Raw genomic sequence first — 24,249 nt, 5'->3', positions numbered from 1 at the left:
CTTTTCATTGATCACTGGGGAAGGCTTTCTTATCTCTCCTTGCTATTCTTTGGAACTCTGCATTCAAATGGGTATATCTTTCCTTTTTTCATTTGCCTTTCATGTCTCTTTTATTCACAGCTATTTGTAAGGCCTCTTCAGACAACCATTTTTCCTTTTTGCATTTCTTTTTTTTTGGAGATGGTCTTGATCCTTGCCTCCTGTACAGTGTCACGAACCTCGGTCCATAGTTCTTCAGGCACTCTGTCTATCGGATCTAATCCCTTGAATCTATTTGTCACTTCCACTGTATAATCATAAGGGATTTGATTTAGGTTATACCTGAATGGTCTCATGGTTTTCCCTACTTTCTTCAATTTAGCAATTTGACAATAAGGAGTACATTATCTGAGCCACAGTCAGCTCCCAGTCTTGTTTTTGCTGACTGTATAGAGCTTCTCCATCTTTGGCTTCAAAGAATATTATCGGTCTGATTTCGGTATTGACCATCTTGTGATGTCCATGTGTAGAGTCTTCTCTTGTGTTGTTGGAAGAGGGTGTTTGCTATGATCAGTGCATTCTCTTGGCAAAACTCTTATTAGCCTTTGCCCTGCTTCATTCTGTACTTCAAGGCCAAATTTGCCTCTTACTACAGGTATTTCTTGACTTTCTACTTTTGCGTTCCAGTCCCCTGTAATGAAAAGGGTGTCTTTTTTGGGCATTAATTCTAGAAGGTCTAGTAGGTCTTCACAGAATCATTCAGCTTCAGCTTCTTCAGCATTGCTCGTAGGGGCATAGACTTGGATTACTGTGATATTGAATGGTTTGCCTTGGAAACGAGCAGAGATCATTCTGTCGTTTTTGAGATTGCATCAGTACTGCATTTTGCACCCTTTTGTTGACTATGAGGGCTACTCCATTTCTTCTAAGGGATTCTTGCCAACAGTAGTAGGTATAATGGTCATCTGAATTAAATTCACCAATTTGAATTTTAGTTTTTAGTTCGCTGGTACCTGAAATGTCGATGTTCACTCTTGCCATCTCCTGTTTGACGACTTCCAATTTGCATTGCTTCATGGACCTAACATTCCAGGTTCCTAGGCCATATTGCTCTTTACAGGATCGGATTTTTCTTCCATCACCAGTCACATCCCCAACTGGATGTTTCTTTTTTTTTTTTTGCTTTGACTCCATCTCTTCATTCTTTCTTGAGTTATTTCTCCACTGATTGCCAGTAGCAGATTGGACACCTACCAACCTGGGGAGTTCATCTTTCAGTGTCCTCTTTTTCCCTTTTCATACTGTTCATGGGATTCTCAAAGCAAGAATACTGAAGTCGTTTGTCATTCCCTTCTCCAGTGGACCACGTTTTGTCAGAACTTTCCACCATGACCCTTCCGTCTTGGGTAGCCCTACATGGCATGCCTCATAGTTTCATTGAGTTAGACAAGGTTGTGGTACATGTGATCAGATTGATTAGTTTCCTGTGATTATGGTTTTCAGTCTGTCTGCCCTCTGATGGCGGAGAAGGCAATGGCACCCCACTCCAGTACTCTTGCCTGGAAAATCCCATGGACAGAGGAGCCTGGTAGGCTGCAGTCCATGGGGTCGCTAAGAGTCGGACAGGACTGAACAACTTCACTTTCACTTTTCACTTTCATGCATTGGAGAAGGAAATGGCAACCCACTCCAGTGTTCTTGCCTGGAGAATCCGGTGGACGGGGGAGCCTGGTGGGCTGCCGTCTGTGGGGTTGCACAGAGTTGGACACGACTGAAGTGACTTAGCAGCAGCAGCAGCAGCAGCCCTCCGATGGAGCAGGGTAAGAGGCTTATGGAAGCTTCCTGATGGGAGAGACTGACTTCACCTTGTGGCTTTTAGCATAAACTGTTCAGGTAGGAAAGAGGAAACAACCAGGTTGTTTTTATTCCATCATTTGCTCAGTGGAGGTTATGCAGTAGGTTCTTTAATCAGTCTCCAGTTCATCTTCTTTCAGGGATTGTCGGTGTGGCACTGAAGCAATGTGGCAAACCGTATAGTGCCAGTCAGTCTGGCTTTTCTGTGTCCAGTGTTGTTTTTACTCACTTCCGTTAGGGCAGAATGTCTGCTTTACTTTAGGGCTTTTGTTAAGCATAGCCTTTGCTCTATACATGCTCAAAATACATTCTTTTAACTACTTTTAACAACTGTATAGCAATCTTTTGTCTGTTGATTTCTGTTAATGATTTTTCATTAACTAGTAATTGGACAAATGTTGGTTAAAACTGTGATACTGCAGTTTTCTGTCTTGACAATTTGAATACCCTATTTCTGTATTCTGTTTGGCTGTGGGCTGTTAAAGCGATGGGTGGTCCCTGTGATTTTGCATGAGGACTGTAGATCCTTTTGGCAGAGAGGTCACTTCCCCTTTTATATGGAGATCTGAATGCCAGGGTATGTCCCTCATGGAGTACCTGCTAGGGGTCACTAGGTGCTCTTTTCATCCTCAGTAGTGTGCTGGCAATACATCTGTAAAATGGAAAAATAAGTTTGAGATAGGTTCAGATATTATTTTATAATATGTAAACCATTATATAATATATGAATATTTGGTTTAGATTGTAGGCCTTCTCAAAGTGTTTTCTCCCTTTTAAAATTTTTACTTTTTTTAGTCTCAGAAGATAAGAGAAAGCTCATGTTGTAAAAGTTAGCCTGCTAATTTTGTTACTAGTTGATAGATTTTTTTCAAAGTATTGCAGAAGGTAGCGTTTCACCTCAGTTTTATTTAAATATAATTGACATATAACACTGTATTAATTCAAGGTATGCCACATAATGATTTGATATATGTATATATTGCAAAATGATTGCCACAATAAGTTTAGATAACATCCATCATCTCGAATTATTACACATTGTTCTTCTGATATGAACGTTTAAGATATATTTTCTTAGCGACTTTCAATATGCACTACACTGTTGTTAACTATAGTTACCATGCTGTTCATTACATTCCCAGAACTTATTTATCTTATAATTGAAAGTCTGTATCCTTTGACCCTCTTCAGTCATTTCCACCACCCCATGCCCATGCCTTTGACTCCCTGGAGGAGGGCATGGCAACCCACTCCAGTTTTCTTGCCTGGAGAATCCCCTTGGACAGAGGAGCCTGGCAGGCACAATCCATGGGGTTGCAAGAGTCGGACACAACTGAGTGACTAAGCACAGCATAGCACATGCCTTTGACTGCCACCAATCTTCTCAATACATGAACATTTCTTACTTACTTTCTAAACCATAGGAAAAAAAGTGTACTGAAAAATGAAAACATTAAAGTTTCCCTAGCAATTTTGCCCTGGGTTTTCATATACTTTTAATAATAAACCTTTTGTTACTGAACTTATTTTTTAAAAATGAATTTTTAATTTGCCTTTAAATTATAGTGTATTCAACCACGCAGAAATATGAAATGTTGTAATCCTCTTGTAGACATTATCTTGCAATGTTGTCTCATCCAGTTTTTAAACTTGTTTTGTGACCTGTGAAGATAGTATTTGTGGTGAGTAAACAGAAAAACATTTTGAGAAGGTGATAAGCTAACTGTATGGAATTTCAAATAGAAAGTTGTCTTCACATATCTTTCTATTTTAAAATCTGTTTTTCTGACTCTCCATAAAAGTCATGTATGCTATTTGGTCGTAAAGGATTACTAACTGTGTAGCTTTGTCTAGCTTTTCTCCCCCTTTTCCTGATTTATCACAAGATAATTTTGTTATAGATGGATTGGGTTAGTCATGTTAATACTCTACTATCAGAGGGATAATTTTTTGTTTCTTAGATCATAAAAAAAAGAACTTGCATTCCTTTTTGCTGATTCTCAGTCCATATATATACACATACACACACATATACACGTACACACACATACTCAGTTACACACACATAAATACATTTGCACATGTCCGGTCACAATTTGACGTGTATTATATTTTATGCTGAGCATCTGATAGCAGGAGATCTGCTTACTGTCCAAACTCTATCTAGAATGAATTTAAACTAAGAAGATTGTTTCTTCATGGAATAATGGGAATACACAGCTGATAGAAGTTAAGAAGGATTACTAAAGCTTAATATTTAAATACATTAAAATTAAGTAGCAGTTTTGGATACAAGTCTAGATGAATTTGTCTAATATAAATGACTGTTATTTCCTGATTGTTGAGAATAAATATCTTTGGTTAGATTTAAGACTAATTATGTCCCTCTTATTTTGAGCCAGCCTTTAGTAATTGAACTTGGACCTCTAGTCATACTTAGAATAGTGAAATTAGGACTTTAAAAATATGATACATTGTTTTATATTTTATGTAGAAATGTGGACATCTTTGTTATTATTGTTCGTTATATTTTGCATTCCTGTCATTGAAGAAAACAATATGATTTAATAAACTTTCACATTTATTAAATTCACCTGCTTCCCCTTACATAGGTTTAATTCTAAATTTAACTTTTGAACTCTTTCAGGCCTTTTAGATGCTATTCTGGAAAAATTTTAGTAATGGATCAAAGGAAGAATGAGAGTATTGTTCCTAGTATCACTCAACTAGAAGATTTTCTTACAGAACACAATTCCAATGTTGTTTGGCTCCTTGTTGGTAAGTAGAATATATTTTCTTGTACTTTATTATTTTTTGTGTATGGATTAACAGCTGCCAGATTTTAAGCAGTAGTTCACTGAAGTTAGAATGCTTACAATATCATCTGTTTGTTTTTTTGGAGACAAGTATTTTAATCTGTGTTTCTATGAATATTTGCTCTGGAAACTGCTCTTGAGGGCTGTTTTCCTTAGACTCCTTCCTTGTCTGTGTTAGGGGAAATGGGATGATAAGAGAGACCTAGCTTTTCTTTCCTGTTTCAGATCAGCTCTTCCATTTCCCATCCCAACATACATGCAGACTCTTTTGTTTTATTATAAAGTGATAAATCCTCATGGTAAATGTTTTTGCCTAATTAAATCTTATCTCTTTCCTCACTCTTTATGCACCTGACAGTGGAATTTTCCAGTAATGATTTTTTTTTTTTGCTTATATTCCAGAACTTTTCTCGGTGTACACAAAAAATACAAAGCAGTATATAATTAAATTGCAGAGAGAGGGAAGTTGTATGAGTGAGTGAATGAATATGAACAGACAAGGAGAAATACATCAAGTACTGAGGAAGGGAGCAGTTACTATAGGTTGTTACTGTCCAGGATGTTTCATGGAAGATTGCTATTTAATTTGAATTTTAGCATAGGAATTAGAAAAGTGCAGGGAGGAAAATAGAAAGGGTAAGATGGAGTGAGAGAGGAAAGGGAGGTAATGGTAATATTTATTGAGGAAATATTTATTAGACATCTGTGTACCGTGTGCCACAGGCGTTTTGCGTATGTTATCCCAGTGATGTTCATAGCAGAATTATGAAGGTAGCTGATATTCTCCTACTGACCTATTGGGGAATTGAGACCCATAAAAATTAAATAACTTACACAGGTTACACAGCTGTTTTTTTCCTTGAGTGTAGCCTTATGCTTCTTTCATGATGCTGTGTGGTAGGGTTACAATAGAGGTGAAGTGTATATAAGGGAATTGTAATGATTTATGGTTTGTAGGTAGGATTGGCTTACCACTTAAACTTTGTTTTTTCTCCCCTAATTGATGAACATGAACTGTTCTAAATTATCATAATGAAAACTTAAAAGTAAAATGAAGTGCAAAAAGATATTATGAAATATAATTTCATAAAAACAGCATTGAAAATTATCTTTTAGTTTAATTAAAGGCAGACATCTTTCTTATATCCTATGTGCCCCCTTTCCTATCATTTAGAATTTCTGTTTTTTTGCATGGTATACAGCTCCTTTCTTTCAGGTGAAAATAATAGCAACAACCAGGAAAACATTGAGGGGCTGTTTAATCTCTCTGTTTTACTAATGGTCTTACAATATGGAAGGGCATGGAGGGGGGAGGGACATTATACGCTTAAAGGGCCACAGTTCCCAGGTGGTTCACTTTCTGAGATGAAAGCATGCTTTCTCAGCAAATACCTTTGCCTTTCTGAAGAGCCCATAGCAACTTGCTATTCACACAGTGACTCATGGTAAAAATTAATACAGGATGACTTTAAGTTTAAAACAATATTGTATCATCAAAAGAATTGTTCAAAAGAATTGTTCTAGAAATAAATTTTATGGGTAAATCATAGCACTTGCTACCTCAAAGCTATTAACATCAGTCTAAGCTACTGTAAGTAATGTTGTATTTTGACTCTCAGTGACTGCTTTGTTTTAGTTACGTTAACATAATTTTTTAAAAGTACAAACTTAATACAATGTTGCTAAAAGATTACATATTGAGTTGCTTTATATTACTTTGTCTTAATCTAGAAAATAGTTACACTTTTCAAATGCATAAGTAAAAGAAAATTTATCAAAAAATGCTTTCTTGTATTTTTTCATTTATGTATTAATGAGCTAGGTTTTTTGGGAGGAATATTACAAATTTTATAAGTGACTATAAACTTTTCATGAAAAATGGTCAAATATAGAATAGCATGTATTGAAGCGTATTTAATGGTGTTCTTTAAAACTAAGTTATTACCAATTGCAACATAATAGTATTAATATTTGGTGGCCTATTTAATATAGATATGCCTTTAAGTAGGTTAAAATTCTCCCTTCTTTCCAACAGTATTTTAAAAGCAGAGATTGTTGATTTTGTTAAAAAGCGACTTTTCTCTGATGTAAAAAAAATCATCAGTTTTCTTTGTAAGTGACTGTAGCCTTTAGGAAATAGCTTAGGAATGAACTCTGAGTCTAATAAAGGTAGATTTTCCCCAGAATATTCAGAAATATGGGCTTTCTCTTCCCAGAATACTTTGTGTATGTTTAATAACTGAAACTGTACAAAGTAGTCTAAAATGAAACAAATAAAGGAAAGCGGTTTTACTTGAAACATTGTTTTACTTGATCTGATTGAAGTCTGTATTTTTCTGGTGAATGACTAAAGAGAATGAATTTGAAAGATGGGTAAAGTAGAATCAACCTTTGGTTTTAAAAATTCAGGTATTGTAAGAGGACATGTTACCATATGGAAGAAAATCCTCTCGTTTCTGAACATGATAAATGATCTTTTACTAACAAATTTTTATTAAAATGTTAAGGTGATCAAAAGGAGATGTATAGTGAGATCCTTTTTTTGCATTCTTTTCTTCCAACAGCTACTATTTTGTCTTGTGGATGGATTATTTATCTCACGTATTATAATTCTCGGAATGTTGGTCTTATTTTAACACTGGTTCTTAACAGGTTATACAAGCATGGCTATATTCATATTGGTAAGTCTGAGTAATTTTTTTCTTCTGTGTAATCTGGAAATTGTAAGTTTATTTTATAAACAGACAGTAGCTTTAGAAATTTACTTTTGTTTCATGAAAGTTAATCTACCTGAAATTCTCTAATATAGTACTCTGACTAGGGTTGAACTACCATTTGGTTATGTCCTTTACTTCATTCTTATTTCTCAAAGTGTTTCTGTAGTAACCTGTTGACTTTTTTGGCTTACAAGAGATCCTCATTAAAATAATTTGAAATATCTGAACACATATAAAATATGGAACTGGATATTTCTCAAGATTCTACCATCCAAAGAAAATTTCTAATGCTTGATGAAGTTTTGCTTTTTTTTAAAAAAACTGATACTTAAAAGATTTATAACTAAGTGGAATCATCTTTTGTACTTCATTTTGTAACTTCTGTTATTAATTTAACTTGACTACTTATAAATGGGAAGTACGCAAGTAGATAGGAGGGTATATTAGGAAGTCATATTCTTTGGAAAAACCCTGAACCACTGGGAAAAGGAGGTGAGGGTTCACCTAATAGAATATTTCTGATCTTCCTTAGAGTACCTCTTGGTGGTCATAAACAAAAGTTCTCTCAAACATAAGTAGTCTTTCATTAATTTGAGGCAATGACTGGTTCCTGGAGTCACCAAAATTAATGGAGAAAAATGGTGAATTAGTCACTGCTTTGGGATCATTTAATGGCTGTGCCTAATTAAGAGAATTACTCATAGGAAGTAGCTGTTAAACTCATGTCCTCATATAATTATTTAGTAACTCAGTTCATAGAAATGATATCTATGGCACTTTTTGTTATATTTGAGGGAAAAATGACAAGATTAGTAAGGTTGTAAGGATATCAGGAAAGAAGTAAGGAAAGAACTTTTAATTATTGAGTAAATTGAATGTGAAGATTATTTAAAGCTTTTAGGGCTCTACTGTTTTTCAAAACAATTACATTAATTGCTGTTGTGTGGTTTTTTTTTTTTCCCTACAACAGGTTCATTTTCTTTCTCTGTTCTTTCTGGAAAAGTCATGGTTCGTGAAATCTATTACATTACAGAAGACATGTCTATTAGGTAAAAATAAATATCCATCTTAAATCTGAAATACTACAAACTTTTTTGATTATAATACTGAATTGAATATGGCTTGCTTTTTCAGAGTAACAATGTTGGATTTTCAAATAAAACCATAAATCAGCAATCATTTTTTTCAGTGACTCATACTGGTGAATTGATTTTTTTTTTAATGTTTCTATCAGTGGATTGATTTAGCTAAGGTTTACACTGGCCAAAAAAATCATATTTGAATAGCAGCTTATAGAAATGAATAATCTCATATCATCCCTAGTTTTGAAAAGTGAGCGTTAGATTACTTGACCATTTTTGTTGTAGAATTCGTTGTGGTCATTTGTTATATAAGCAAGGATCAGGGGTGTTGATATCTCTTATCTATTATCCCCTTTTTATAGATAGTCAATTTTTAGAATAATTTAACCTTAATAGCATTTCTAGTTTTACCTTAAGAAAGAGATGAAAATTGAATATAATGAGAAATGATAGTTCATATGTTTGATATATTCTGTCTTCTGTAAGCATTGAAAGAAAAGCTTACTCTATTTATGTGATTTTCTTAAAATTCATTACTTGGATAAAACTTGAAGATACTTAGTTGAGAAGCACTAGAGTTTGGCAGCACTCACACCTCACTTATAACAGTAGAGCTAACTTCTTTGTGAGTCCAAGACTTTCCAAGTTAAAAGTGAAAGTTAGGCTATACTTCCACCCTTTGGGGATGTGAAGTGATATGTCATTATAGAAATGAAAGAAAGTCTTTAAAAGTTTTCCCTTTGAGTGCTAATATCTCCCTTTCAAGATTTGGCTTTTTTTTTTTTTTTTTTTTTTTTATATAATTTTAATTTAATTTAAAAAATAAAACTTTAAAAAGAAAAAGTTTTTTCTGTTAACACTTTATTTTCCTACTAAATGTTATTTGGTATTACAGTTTACCTAAATAGAAGATTCTATAAGCTTTTGCAGATCTTCTTTTCCTTTCTTGATTGGAAGAGTATGAAACATCTAAGTATGCTAGTGTCCAGTTTTCTGTATTTACCTATTATCAATTGCCTGCTTTTTATAATAGCTAAGAAATGAGTTAAATAAATTGTTGCTTAAGCTTTCAATTTTGTAATTTATCCTGCTTAGAATTCAAGATGGATTTATAATTTTTCGGTGGTGGAAAATGTATAATCCAAAGCAGAAGCAACATGGTAAGTTTTCATTTTTTCATGTGTTTGAAATCTTCAGTAATATAATCAGAATTTTCATTTGTAGATGTTGAAATGTTTCCCATTTGGTAATAGATAAAAATATTTTTAAAAGGTTTGGAGTTTACAGAACTGATTTTAACATTCCTTTGCTGAAAATCCTTCAGCAGCTTTCCTCTGCATGGTTAAATTTAGTTTCCTTAGTCTATTGTTTATTTAGGGTTATTCTCAGCATGACCCTTACCCACATTTCTAGTCTTACCTCCCATTATATCTGCGGACTTAATCCCATACTGTGGTTAAAGTGGCTTCCTAGCACTCTTTGATCACTCTACTAAGATACTTATCTTTTCAGCTTCTTAGCTTTATTCATACTTTTATGTAACATTGCTACTAATTCACATTTATCTACTATGGTAAGGATGTGTAGAAAAGAGGAAGTGCATCCTCTAGACTCTCTTCTGTTTCCGCTTTTTATCATCAGAATTTTATCTCAGTATATTCTGCTCACCTGTTCATTTCACAACTCTAGGTGCGCCTGTCTGTGCCTATAACTTTCTTCTCTACATTAACCACACCAGTGGCCTGGAGGAGAGGAGACCTTGTCTTTACTTTCTAGAATAGTAATTGGCAAACATTTCTGATCTCAGGATTTGTTACATTCTAAATAATTGAGGATTCCAGCAAGCTTTTATTTATCAAGCTGTTTAATATTTGCTTCATTCAAAATTAAGCCTGATCGTTGTAGAAACATTTTTATCATCAAAAACGTCTTTAATAAATCCATTACATGTTAAAATAAATAGCACACTTTATGAAGAATAATTTTTCCAAAGCAAAAATATAGTGAGAAGACTGACATAGTTTTAAATTTTGCAGATATTTTAAATGTCTGTCCTAATGGAAGGTAATTGAATTCTCACCTCTGTTTTCATATTCATATACTTCTTACAGCCTTTAAAAAAATCCCATTGTCCACTCATTTGAAAATGACTGATAAAAAGTCAAATATCTTAGTATAATAATATTATCAAAATAATTTTGACTTTGTGTTCCCCAAGAAAGGGTCTCGGGATCCCCCCAGAGGTCCCTAGACCATACTTTGATAACTACTTTTAAGGAGAATTTAAGTGCCGCCTGGGAGTGTAGGGTCAAAAGAGAATGAAACCCCTCCACCTTTTCTTGGATATGAGGACCTGTGTTTCAGGCTCCCCAGTGAAATTTTGAAATGGTGGTTGTTTCTGTATAATTTTGGAACTTTCCAGTTTAATGTTGGATTGTGTGTGTGTGAGCTCCCCTAGGAATCTCATCATGATGTATACCATTTTTTCTATAGGAAAACAGATTTTAAAGTTCTGGAAGTTTGAAAACTTAGCAAAAGTTTGAGCTATCCTAAATTATTTTTAGATTTCCTTATTGTTTCCCTATTGTTTAGTCTTTTTTTTAAACTATCATTGCCTTGCTCCCACATATCTTTCATCCCTCCTATATAATACATAATTTACTCTACCTTGAAAATGTTGGCATTAATGGGTTAGAATTTGACATCTGTGGAGTTAATGAAACCAAAATTATTAGAAAGAATAATGGACAAATTTCATTTCTGGAAAAAGTTTTCTAAAAATTAGAGTTGTATATTAGATAATTTTGAACAGAAGCTGAATGACTTCTTAAGACGAAAGTGTTCTGCGGACCTTTGGAATAGGCTTTCTGCAGTCTCTCATCTGTGATTGAGAGTGGCTGTGTCATAACCCTTCTTTAGTCTGTGGTTTTGGAATTTTGGTTGTTAAACCAACCTTTTTACCTCATTTCTTAGTAGTTATTATAAGCATTCTCACAGGAAAAGAAAATGTCCTTTAGATAATATATTAGTGCATTGGGAATCTTTTGTTTTTAAGTTTTGACTTTTTATTAATATGAAATCTGAATACATTTAGAACTTTGAAGCACTTTCCTACACTGCTTAGGTATTGTGGAGAGAATATTCTTGATTCTTTCTTTAATTTGACTGTAAGTCTTAAAGGTGGTACTTAATTAAAGATATCTTACACTTTAGAGATGGTTAAAGCTCATTCCTGAGAGCCAGGTTCTTTGGAGTTCAGTTCTAGTTTCTAACACATTCACTTAATTTTGGGCATGCCCAGTATTTCTACCCTAGATTTAGTTTGAAAAGTCCATCTAGCTTGTGCCTTAGAGATAGATTACTTTAGGAGAGTATTTTTCCTCAGCCTGTCATGCTTCTGTTAATCTTGGAGTCTGTGTGGTATTTGCTGTTTTGATTTAATCTTTTTCTTTTTTACATGTTAGTTAACATAAACTTTCGAAAATAAGGTTACAGTGGAGCCAAAATAAAAAAGTTCTCTTCATTTATGTAGCTTGTTTGTGGTAAAACAAACTAACCCACCCTATTTGTATATTTGCATTAGAAGTTTTATTCCAGATTTTTTTTCCCCTTGGTGTTTTAAAATGATAATGTGAACTGATAAAGCTGTAGGGAAGTGGTGGGTTGAGGAGGCCCATTTGACCTAACACTACCCCACCCAACGCTCCTGACCCCAGAATTCCAAGGAACATAGAAAACAACTGATTTTTCTCAAAATCAATCATCAATTTGGTAACAACTAATGTCCTCAAAGCCCCCTTATTTTGCAGATGGAAAAATCATCAATTCCTGTGATTATAGCTGTTAAAATCAAGACAAAAACCCAGATCTGCTAACTTCCAGTCTAGTGTCCCTTGTATTTGTTAAATAGCCTTGTCAAATGTGGCCCAAGAGGATTCTTGAAGAGTCTTATGTATAAATAAACACTTATCACAGCTTATGGGAGGAATGAAGACATTTGCAGTATCCAGAGGCAACTGCAGGTTGTAAAGTAGGCCTACTGGGATTGCCCATTTCAGAATTTTCATTGATGTGGGGGATACCATCTTAAATTGTTTATAGTCTTTTGTTTTGAAGAAAATAATTACTTCATTTTATCATGAAATGTAACATCTCCTTAAAGTGGTTTGCTGTTCACCAAAATTCTTGAATGAGGGTCAAGAAAAACTGACCCAAGTTCTTTAAGAAAGAGGTAACTTTTGGTGAAAATCTTTATTTAATTTAACAGATAGTTATTTTGCATTCACTTTACTGATCACTGTGCTAATCTGGAGAGGGTATAAAAAATAAAGACTGTTATCTAAATCTATTTGGGGGAATACATGCATACAAACAATTGTAATTAAAGAAAAAAGGGAACAGTGAGTGTGTGTTGAGGAAAAACAGTGAACCATCCTCAGAATTACCAACTTTGATATGGACCACTTAGTGTGGTCCCAGCAAATTCATGATTTGATGGTGTTTAAAGTTCTGTCTATTTGTCAAGGAGGCAGAATGGTAGAGGGCTTCCCAGGTGGTGCTAATGGTAAAGAACCTGCTTGCCAATGCAGGAGATATAAGAGACCTGGGTTCGATCTTGGGTTGGGAAAATTCCCTGGAGGAGAAAGTGGTAACTCACTCCAGTATTCTTGCCTGGCGTATCCTTTGCACAGAGAAGCCTGGTGGGCTACAGTCCATAGGGTCCCAAAGAGTCGGACACAACTGAAGTGACTTAGCACGCATGCATACACGCACAGAATGGTAAAGCTGTTGTGAAAGTTCCATCTCTTAAGTAGCATGCTTGGTGATGACAGTAACTAGGATTGTGTCAGGCATAGGTGGAGTGGACGGGAGGGTAGTTCAGATGGAGTAACTGATTTGACCAATGACATTGAGGTTGGAGAACAGGTGTGTTTAGGAATTCACAACTCCATATGGTGGTAAATATAAGGTAAAGGAATAATAGGTGATAAGATGGAAGCTATGTAATGGAGGGTGTTGAACATGGGGAAGCCACTGTCATGAAAGGTTTTGGGGCAGGGGAGTGACATAAGCTTAGCTTATTTCAAGGAATATAGCAAAATGTAATCACTACTTAAGATGCATAACCCCAGTCTAATATAAATTGCTCTAATATTGCTTTTTCCTTGACTGGCTCTGCCCTGTCATTTCCTTATGTCTCAGATTCTTTTTGTCACTCTTAATGCTAACATAAATCTCTGTTTCTGCCCTCTCTGTAATTGTCCATAATGTAGAGCAGAAACATGATCATGATTTTTGGATATTTTATGTTCTTAATACTGAAGAACATTTAGTCTAAATTGTTCTTTCTCATTTTTTTTTATGCCAGCAGTTTGCAGTAGAAAAAAGATTTCAAAACTCCATTTTACAGTGATGTTAAAAGTTGGTAGGCTATATCAGTTACACTTTTATAATTGTAATTATTTGCTCATAGTTTTACCTACATTTGAAAATTTACATGTATGTGCCCATGAGGAGCACAGCTTTGATGAATGGCTATAGAGGTTTCTCTTCCATATGCTTTTAAAATACATTCTCTGTTGTAAAGGATAACATTCTTAACAATGTGTTCATAGTCACATCCTTCAAAGGTAAAGACACAGTGCCAAATAGCAGTGCAGGAATAATCAGTTTGGTCTAAGTACATTATTAGTCTGGCATGATTAAGGGGCATCATTTAGAATATAGTGTATAGAGGAGTGAATAGGCCAGAAACTAAGCTTTTGATAAAAAGTTGTACAATATTGTAGAATATGGGTTAAAATAGTAGGCTGTATTCAATAATATGACCTTACAGTCTGGTTATTATTTCTTGCTTACAAAGGGCAGATCCATGTGCTTTGATAGTTAACCAAGAGGAAGTAGAGATGATTGATGTTTCTTTGTGGAAAATTTAGAAGCCTAACTGGGGCATGTGTCTGAGTAGATACATGGCTGCTAGCCATCTAAGGAGATAGGCCCCTTCTGTGAGCAGGGTCAAGATTTTCATTAGGAAGTTTTAGAACTCCTCTATTAGGAGAAAAGAGTGTCAAGTGCAAAACTATTATGCCATAGAGCTTGGGTGAGATAATTTAGGCCAGGAGCAGATTTAAAGTTGTTACCTGTCCAACTCTACAGAAGAGAAAAAAATAATACATCTGATTTGTTTACCATAGAATTTGTTGTAAAATATTTTCTAAGTCATGAACTAGTGATCTGTAGTTGATGGTTGTTGACTAAACACCGCTTAATGAGGATATCAGTCAAAAATCTTTATTTTGAGGATACTTAATTTTAAGGGATTCTTTTGGGAAACAAATAGCAGGACCAATTACCTCTTAATATATGGTGATATATCATAGTGTTTAAATTCATACTAGTCTGATTAGCTAGACATGCATTCTTCTTATCCAGAGGAATTCTTAGTTTATTAAGGAGTGAAAAGGTAATGGTAAAGTATGTCCCTGTTATTTTGTTGCTTAGAAGTTTTAGCCTAATATAATCTAGTACTGTTAAATTTGTAGCATCTAAATCTTGTTTGTTAAATAAATAAAGGAAATAAAAATCCCTGAACAATTTTTAAAAGGTCAGTAGACTTGATTCTGACTATATTGCAAGGCCTTGGTATCACTTCTGTACTTTAGATTTTTTTACTACAAATAACATGTGTCACAATTACATAATTAAATAGTGCCTTTTTTCTGATTTCCCTTTGGAAAGTAAGTCTTAATTAGCTATTTGTTCAGAAGACTTACACTGTTCTACAACATTTATTTACTTTTTTCCTCCATAAATTAACTGCTTATTAAGAGCCTTTTCTGTCTATACTTAAATCTATTGGGTGATGCTTACTCCTTGGAAGGAAAGCTATGACAAACCTTGACAGTGTTTTAAAAAGCAGAGACATCACTTTGCCAAGAAAGGTCCATATAGTCAAGGCCGTGATTTTTCCAGTAGTCATATACGGATGTGAGAGTTGGACCATAGAGAAGTCTTAGTGCCAAAGAATTGATGCTTTCACACTGTGGTACTGGAAAAGACTCTTGAGAGTCCCTTGGACCGTAAGGAGATCAAACTGGTCAATCCTAAAGGAAATTAACCCTGAATATTCATCAGACTGATGCTAAAACTGAAGCTCTGATGCGAACAGCCCACTCATTGGAAAAGACCGTGATGCTGGGAAAGATTGAGGGCAGGAAGAGAAGGGGGTGACAGAGGACGAGATTGTTAGATAACATCACTGAATCAATGGACATGAGTTTGAGCAAACCCTGGGAGATAGTGGAGGACAGAGGAGCCTGGTGTGCAACAGTCCTTGGGGTCGCAAAGAGTCGGACACAACTTAGTGACTGAATAACAATGAATTTATTAACAAATGAATTTGGGAAGCTCATTACATGAATGTTAGATAACAAGAAGTATGAGAAGAAGATTTCTGCCTTCAAGGGTAGAACATTATTAATGTAGAGAGATTTAAAAGAGCCAGTTAATTATACCTGTCTTAAATTACATATTGATTAACATTTTCTGTGTGACTCCAAGTGTCATCAGAGTGAATGAAACCTAAAAACTGCTTTTAAAATTTCCAGGAGAGATAAATGTCAGTGAGAAATCTAGTATTACCAGAATTTAACAATTAAATACTGCATTTAAGGTATGACTGTTGATCAGTTTTTTGTAAAATGCAAAGAAATACCTGGACCCTTTTGACAACATTTTTGTTTTCAGCGGTTAATAACATTTTTGTTTTTGAAATAACCATTATATTTATTGATAAAATTGATAAGTAATTTTATTTTGTGTTTAAGAACCAGTATTATAGAGACCTGGATTTTAGTCTTCCTCTGAGTTATATAATCTTGGGCTCTGACTGCTAGGTTTGTTGTGAGGATTAAATGAAATTCTATGAGTAAAGTACCTGGAACAGTACCTGGAACATAGCAACTGTTCAGTAGAGATGAACTCTTTTTATTACGATGAACATTATATCACACTATGAAATCAAAGATTATTTAAAGAGAAGAAGATTTGTTATAAATCAATATGACTAGTAAGAATTTGACCTGCTAAGGCAAGGGAACTAGTATTTCGGGTATAATCATCCTACGGGTAGCTAGAGGTATTCTCATTTTATAGAGAGAATGAGGCTAAGGGTGGTTAATGTACTGCCTTAGATCATAGCATTTGTAAACAGTGTTACAGGAATTCAGCCTTACATCCTTTCTACTGTTTACTTACTGTCTTTTTCTAGTTCCTGGAGAATCTAGTGTAGGTTTTCCCAACTTTTTTTTCCCCCAAAGAAGCTGTATTTGTGTGTTGCTGAAATTCGGCCTCTGTATACTGGTGCTGGATTAAATCTCAGAGTCAGAGTTTTGGGTGAAGTAGAGAGAAATAATTTCATTGCTTTGGCAGCCTAGGGGGGCTAATGCCCTCAAGACTGTGTGTCCCACTTTGGAGAGAGTCTTACAGTGTTCAAAGGGCAGGGTGTGATCAGCTCACAGACATTCTTCTCATTGGTTGGTTGGTGGTGGGGTAATGGAGAGTCAGCATCATCACCCTTCTGGTTCCAGCTGATCTGCGGTCTGTGTACTAGTGGACAGCATACAGTTAACTTCTTCCCTGTTATAGGGTTTCAGTATCTGCAGAAGAGTTCAGAGGACATGGCTCAGAATATCTGTAGCTCTTGAGGATGAACTAAAGGTCCCTGACTTTGTGTAATGGCTAAACTATTATTTTGTCTTGCCTGAATGTTTTAATACAGTTACATCTTTTATTTGAGATTATTATTAATATTTGAGCCTACAGTTCATGAAATCTTTGATTTAACCTTGTGTAGTTTTTAAAAACAAACTATTATTTATAAAGTCATAGTTTCTATGATGCACAAGTTCAAATACTAGTGTCATATTTTAATGTATTATAACTTGAACATTTTACTATGTATATTTTAGTATACACTTATGGCATATTGGGGTAAAGTTTTACTCTGTAAATTGCATTGTGCTCTTCTTGGCATAAAATCTTTTTGTTGTTATACAACTGGGATGTAGAAATTCAAATTGTTTTGGAATGCCAGGCTAAAATACTATAGTGGCATCAGCTTTTTTTCTTTGTTTTGTCAATGTTTTATTGCTTTTAAAATGTAATTCCCTTTTATCATAGAATTCTATTTTAAAATAAATATTTGAGTTACTTTAACTTTGGAAAAGGATTTGACTTAAAACTTGAACAAAGTTTTTAAAAAATTGACTAAAAACTTTTTTTTTTTTTGTAATTGATATCTTTAGATCCAAAAGCAGAAACTAGATTATACATCACAGTCAATGACTTTGAATTTCATGTGTATAATCGTTCGGATCTTTATGGACATCTTCAAGAATTGTTTGGTTTGGAGCCAACAATAATTCCACCCAAGAAAGAAGATGATAAAACACGAGAAAATGGAAGAACAAGAACCCAGTCCAAAATCGAAAGGTTGTTGTCACACTTGAACTTTATTAATCTCCAACATTTAAACATCTGCTTTTATTAGAGTATTATTAACGCTGTTCACCTGAACACAGCCTAATCTTTCCTTGTAGATTAACTAGAACTTTTATTCTCATAAGTAATTATAAAATTCTTTAAAAGTTATATAGAATAATACAGACTAGAATTATGTAAAATATATAGAATTATATAAAAAAGATTAGCTCTCAGCTTAAGCTGTCCAGTCTGCTGTGCTTACCAGTTCTACTTCTCTCGTGTTGATAACTACTGCTATCAATTTGTTTTTTATTCTTTTAAATACACACACGTAAGTCTAAACATTATTTTTCATGCAAAGTTAAAAGCACATTGTATTTCCTTCCTGACCACTTGCCCAGTCCCTGTCTTTTTGAGAGAGAAAAGCTTCATCTAATTTATTTCATCTGATTGATGACTTTCATTTATAACTTTATTGCTACTTCTATCTTGGGTATTCTTTTGGAAAAGGTGTATGGATTCATTACATATTCTAATGTATTGTCTATAGATTATAAGATAAAGTCAAGCATGTATCTGCTGATACTTTTTAAGTTGACCTGTCTTTATACTTAGAAATGTCTCTTAAATAGTAGGCTTTCCTGGTCGTTCAGATGGTAAAAACTCTCCTGCAATCCAGGATCCCTGGGTCGGGAAGATCCCTTGGAGAAGGAAATGGCAGCCCACTCCAGTAATCTTGCCTGGAGAATTCCATGAACAGAGGAGCCTGGCAGGCTACAGTCCATGGGGTTGCAAAGAGTCAGGCATGACTGAGCAACTATCACTCACAAGTCTAAAAATACATATACATAGTTAAGGTGCATATACAATTACATAATTTAATTTTATTGGTTTCTAGGTTCTGGGTTCTGTTTCATTGACCTATTCATTTTCTTTCACCAATATCACAGTGTGTTGATTTCTGTAGCTTTGTGGTTAAGTCTTGAAATCAACTGATGTCATTCCTCCAACTTTGCTTTTCTCCTTCATTATTTTCTTGGCTATTCTTGATCTTCTGCTTCTTCAAATAAACTTTAGAATCCATTTGCTGATATTCACAGAATAACTTGTTGAGATTTCAATAGGGATTGCATTGAATCTATAAATTAAGTTGGGAAAACTTGACATCTTGACAGTATTGTGTCTTCCTATCAATGAACATGGAATGTCTGTCTAATTATTTAGTTCTCTTTGATATCTTTCATAAGAGTTTTATAGTTTTCCTTACATAGATCTTATATAAAAATTGTTAAATATACACCTAAGTATTTAATTTTCTGTGGTGTTATAGTAATATGTTTTAAATTTCAAAATCCATTTGCTCATTACTATTACGTAGGAAAGTGATTGATACTTGTATATTACTAATCTTGTATCTTGCAACCTTGCTGTAGTTACTTATTAGTTCTAAGACTATTTTTGGTTACTTCTTTGCAATTTTTCTACATGGATGATTGTGTCAGCTTCAAGGAAAGACTCTTATTTCGTCTTATTTCTTCCTTCTGAGTCTGTATACCTTTTATTTCCTTTTTTTTTTTTTAAATCTTATTGCAGTAGCTAGAACACTTCTAGTACAAATTTGGAGGAGAGTGATGACAAGGAACATCCTTGCTTTGTACCTAGTCTTTGTGGGAAAACTTCAGGTTTCTCACTATTAAGTATGATGTTAACTGTAGTTTTTTTGGTAGATTTTCTTTATCAAGTTGAGGAAGTTCCCCTCTATTCGTAGTTTACCACGAGGTTTTAATCATGAGTAAGCATTGGATTTTGTCAGATTTTTCTGTATCTCTTGGTACGATCCTTTGATTTTTCACTTATAGGCTGTTGATTTTTGAATGTTGAAGCAGCCTTGTACACAAAATAGTTTTTGTGTTTTTTTCAGATTAATTAATTTATGTATGGCTGTGTTGGCTCTTCATTGCTGCATGTGAGCTTTTTCTAGTGGCAGTGCCTGGGCTTCTCATTTAGTGGCTTCTCTTGTTGTAGGGCACAGGTTCTGCAGCACGCAGACTTCAGTAGTTGTGGTGCATAGGCTCTAGAGCTCAGGGTCAGTAGTTGTGGTACACAGGCTTAGTTGGTCTGAGGCACATGGGATCATCCTGGTGAGAACTCAAACCATTATCCTCTACATTGCAAGGTGGACCCCTTAACCACTGGACCACCAGGGAAGCCACCTTTTTTTTTAAAGTAGATGATGAGGATGTTTATTTCTCAGTTAAATATGTCATGCATATTATATCCCAGGCACTGAGCTTAGGTACTGGAGATAGAATAGGACAACTTCTTGGGCGAATTTACAGCCTACTATGGGAGTTCGAACTCTTAATAGACAATTTTAGTGCAAGAAATATAACAGGGACAAAACAGAATTCTCTGGGCACATACAGAAGGATCAGGAAAGTTTGAAGCCTTAAGGATAAATGACTTAAGCAGAGAAGGAGATGCAGGGTCATGGAGAAGAAATGTCATATGCAATAGAGAAGTTGTTACTGAGGCTGGAGTGGATTACTTGAGGTGGGGATAAATTAAACTAACATGGTTAGCAGGATTCGCTGTTAGAAATGTGGCCTTACCCCAGGTCAGCAGTGCTGTGTTATGATTGAAGGGAAGTAAGACTGGAGGCAGGGAGACAAGATAAAAGGATGTTGTAACAGTTCATGGTAGAGATGATCGTCAACTGGCTTGTCAGCAATAGGAAGGGAGAAAAGTGGATGGATTCCAGATACACTTAGGCAAATTGATGCTTAGGAGATAATGGAGTATATGTGGAGAATGAATAAGAAGAGCGAGTCAACAATGAATCCAAATTTCTAATTTAAACAGTGGTCATGCTTAGTTTTAGGAGAAGGGACAACAAAGGACAAGATGGATGGCATCACCAACTCGATATGAGTTTGAGCAAGCTCTGGGAGATGATGAAGGACGGGGAAGCCTGGCGTGCTGCAGTCCATGGGCTCACAAACAGTTGGACACGGCTGAGCGACTGGAGAACAACACGCTTAGTTGGCTTCCCAGGTGGCGTGAGTGGTAAACAATCTGCCTGCAATGCAGATTGACCCAGGTTGGATCCCTGGGTCAGGGAAGTTCACCTGGAGGAGAGGGCATGGCAACCCACTCCAGTATTCTTTCCTGGAGAATCCCACGGACAGAGGAGCCTGATTGGCTACAGTCCATAGGGTTGCAGAGAGTTAGACATGACTGAAGCAACTTGGCATGCACGTAGGGAACCCTGGAGAAAGAGGATAGGGGCTGGTTGTGAGGTTAGTTTTGAGTTTAGTTTTAAGCACTGAGGCTGCTGCTGCTGCTAAGTTGCTTCAGTTGTGTCCGACTCTGTGCGACCCCATAGATGGCAGCCCACCAGGTTCTCCAGGGAAGAACACTGGAGTGGGTTGCCATTTCCTTCTCCAATGCACGAAGTTGCTCCGTAGTGTCCGACTCTTCACAACCCCATGGACTGCAGCCTACCAAGCTCCTCCGTCCATGGGATTTTCCAAGCAAGAGTATTGGAGTGGGATGTCATTGCCTTCTCTGTTAAGCACTGAGGGCCACCTTACAAAGACAGCTCTAGAAGTATGATTTAGGAGTTACCGAATTTATTAAAGAGATGTGCCTCAAGTTTTCAAATGAAATCTTTAGTTAATTGCTGTGAATTTTTCATTTCTTGAATTTTGTGTACTTTGTGTGTAGCCAGTTTCCTTGGAAGGAAAGTTATGACCAACCTGGACAACATATTAAAAAGCAGACACATTACTTTGCCAACAAAGGTCTGTCTAGTCAAGGCTATGATTTTTCCAGTAGTCACGTATGGATGTGAGAGTTGGACTATGAAGAAAGCTGAGCACCGAAGAATTGATGCTTTGGAACTGTGGTGCTGGAGAAGACTCTTGAGAGTCCCTTGTATTGCTTGGAGATCCATCCACTCCATCCTAAAGGAAATCAGTCCTGAGTGTTCATTGGAAGCTGAAACTCCAATACTTTTGTCACCTGATGCGAAGAGCTGACTTATTTGGAAAGACCCTGATTCTGGGAAAGATTGAAGGCAGGAGGAGAAGGGGATGACAGAGGATGAGATGGTTAGATGGCATCACCGACTCAGTAGACATGAGTTTGGGTAAACTCCAGGAGTTGGTGATAGATAGGGAGGCCTGGCATGCTGTGGTCCATGGGGTCGCAAAGAGTTGGACATGACTGAGTGACTGAACTGAACTGAATTTCTTTTTTTTTTAACTCTTGGTCTATATTTTTTAATTTTATTAAAAGAAAATTATTGTGTCACCAAGTGGTGGGAGTAGGGAAAGAAAAGGATCAGCTGAACTGTTAGAAGTACTTGAAACACTTAAAACATCTAAGTAACTTGTATCTTGGTCATTTTTGTTTTAATTATAATTTTTGCTCTTTTGTAAAATGTTACATTTTCGTGTCATGGACATAATGATAGATATAATGACAGCACATGAAAATTTAGACTTTTGTCATTAAAGTTTGCCATTCTAAAAATATGCTTTTCTATTATAACTTCTTATGTAAAAATTGATATGTGATAAGAGTCCATTTTATGAGACATTTTAGGGATATCAGTGTTCCATTAGATAGTCCTTGTTTTGTTACTGAATAGTCTTTAGCTATATTTGTAAAGGTACAGCTGATATTAATGATGTGTATTGTGAGGAAGTCAACAGTATTCTCAGGTACTTATTCTCATTTTCTCATATATGTCAATTTTTGTTTTTTCTTTTTAGAGTTAAAGTAAAAACAGAATCTCAAGACCCTACATCTTCATGGAGATCACTTATTCCTGTCATAAAGGTCAACGTGAGCACAGTAAGTAAATTCTGCTATAGTTAATAATTGATGCTATTACCCAATAGCAGAACCTTTTAATTTTGCAGATACAGTTTCACTTAAGAACAAAAAGTAATTATGTAGTTTCTGGGCTACATTTTTTGTTTAGTGAAAGAACTATTTCAACACCAAGACCATTTTAGAACAAATATATACACCTTAAAGGCTGCTTATTTATTCACAGGTGCTTGCATTTCTTTAAACACTGGTCTAAATTGATTGTTGTGCATGTGTGGTCAGTCATGTCTGACTCTTTGCGACCCCATGAACTATGGCCTGCCAGTCCTCCTCTGTCCACTGGATTTTTCCAGTGTTTCTCCAAAATACTGGAGCGGGTTGCCATTTTCTCCCCCAGGGAATCTTCCTGATCCAGGAGTCGAATCTGCTCCTGCATTGGCAGGTGGATTCTTTAGCACTGAATCATCTGGGAAGCCAAAATGGAGCAACTTAAATAGTATTATTTACTGCTAAAATGGAATCATTTAGTAGTTGCTTGAAAATGCTTGTTATTCGGTCAGCTAAGGAAAAAAAAATATGTCCTAGATAGTATGGCATAATATCTCTTTATCTGTTTTGTTTTTAGGGACGTTTGGCCTTTGGAAATCATTACCAACCTCAAACTCTGTGCATCAACTTTGATGATGCTTTCTTAACTTATACTACAAAACCACCTTCCAGTCATCTTGACCAGTTCATGCACATTGTGAAGGGAAAGCTTGAAAATGTTCGAGTCATGCTTGTTCCTAGTCCGAGATATGTTGGTCTTCAAAATGATGAGTAAGAAAGTCATAAAAATAACAGATAACTTCTTTATATGTAATATAGCTATCATTTAGAATCTTTAGTATCCTTTTAATTTCTTTGCTGTGAGTTTGGCAATAATTAGTTATATCTCTCTATTAAATCAGTTGATAGTATTCCTGCTTTATAAGATAAATGGAGTTTATCCATTGGTATACTCCTATTTAAATATTTTTTCTATAAACTTATAACTATAATTTTTCTATCCTTTTCTTAGAGTATTTGGGAAATTTATTTTGGGCAGTTAAGCTTCGATGTTTGTATGTTAGAAAATACACTTTACAGGTAGGTTTTTACTTGCAGAAGAGATGGATAAATCGTAAATTTAACAAACTCATTATGGTGAAATACCATTTGAGTTAATGAAAAGTTGAAAATGAAATCAAAATTAATCTCAGAAAACTGATGGAGTTAAGACAGTTTTGGGGCTTGTTTGACATTTAAGTCCCAGTCAGTTTTCCACCTAGCTTTCCAGATTTACTTTCCTTCAGTGAAGTAGCTGCCTGCATTTAGGAGACACGTTGTGATGATGCACACTAGAGTTGCTCTCATTGTGGTGGGATGCTTCCGTTCTAGAGGACTGCGACCCTCAGTTAACAGCAGACACACACATAAATCCCATCTGACTCCAGTCCA

General features: G+C 35.3%; 1 protein-coding gene across 9 annotated transcripts in view; it reads left to right on the top strand.

The window, feature by feature from the left end:
• The window catches only part of KIAA1109 (KIAA1109 ortholog), a 196,994-nt gene that overhangs the window by 11,506 nt on the left and 161,239 nt on the right, over window positions 1-24,249 (top strand). For all 9 annotated transcript variants that reach the window (XM_043487162.1, XM_043487171.1, XM_043487179.1 and 6 more), the window contains 7 exons: window positions 4,481-4,611; window positions 7,214-7,330; window positions 8,337-8,415; window positions 9,544-9,608; window positions 17,754-17,940; window positions 22,710-22,791; window positions 23,396-23,589. In XM_043487162.1, the coding sequence (XP_043343097.1) occupies window positions 4,515-4,611; window positions 7,214-7,330; window positions 8,337-8,415; window positions 9,544-9,608; window positions 17,754-17,940; window positions 22,710-22,791; window positions 23,396-23,589 (821 nt within the window). In that variant the 5' untranslated portion in view covers window positions 4,481-4,514. The remainder of the gene's footprint in view (window positions 1-4,480; window positions 4,612-7,213; window positions 7,331-8,336; window positions 8,416-9,543; window positions 9,609-17,753; window positions 17,941-22,709; window positions 22,792-23,395; window positions 23,590-24,249) is intronic.

Source organism: Cervus canadensis, chromosome 1 (assembly GCF_019320065.1).
Source record: "Cervus canadensis isolate Bull #8, Minnesota chromosome 1, ASM1932006v1, whole genome shotgun sequence".
Lineage (NCBI taxonomy): Eukaryota > Metazoa > Chordata > Mammalia > Artiodactyla > Cervidae > Cervus > Cervus canadensis.
Note: the sequence above shows the minus strand (reverse complement) of the source record. Positions and strands in the feature narration are given on the sequence as shown.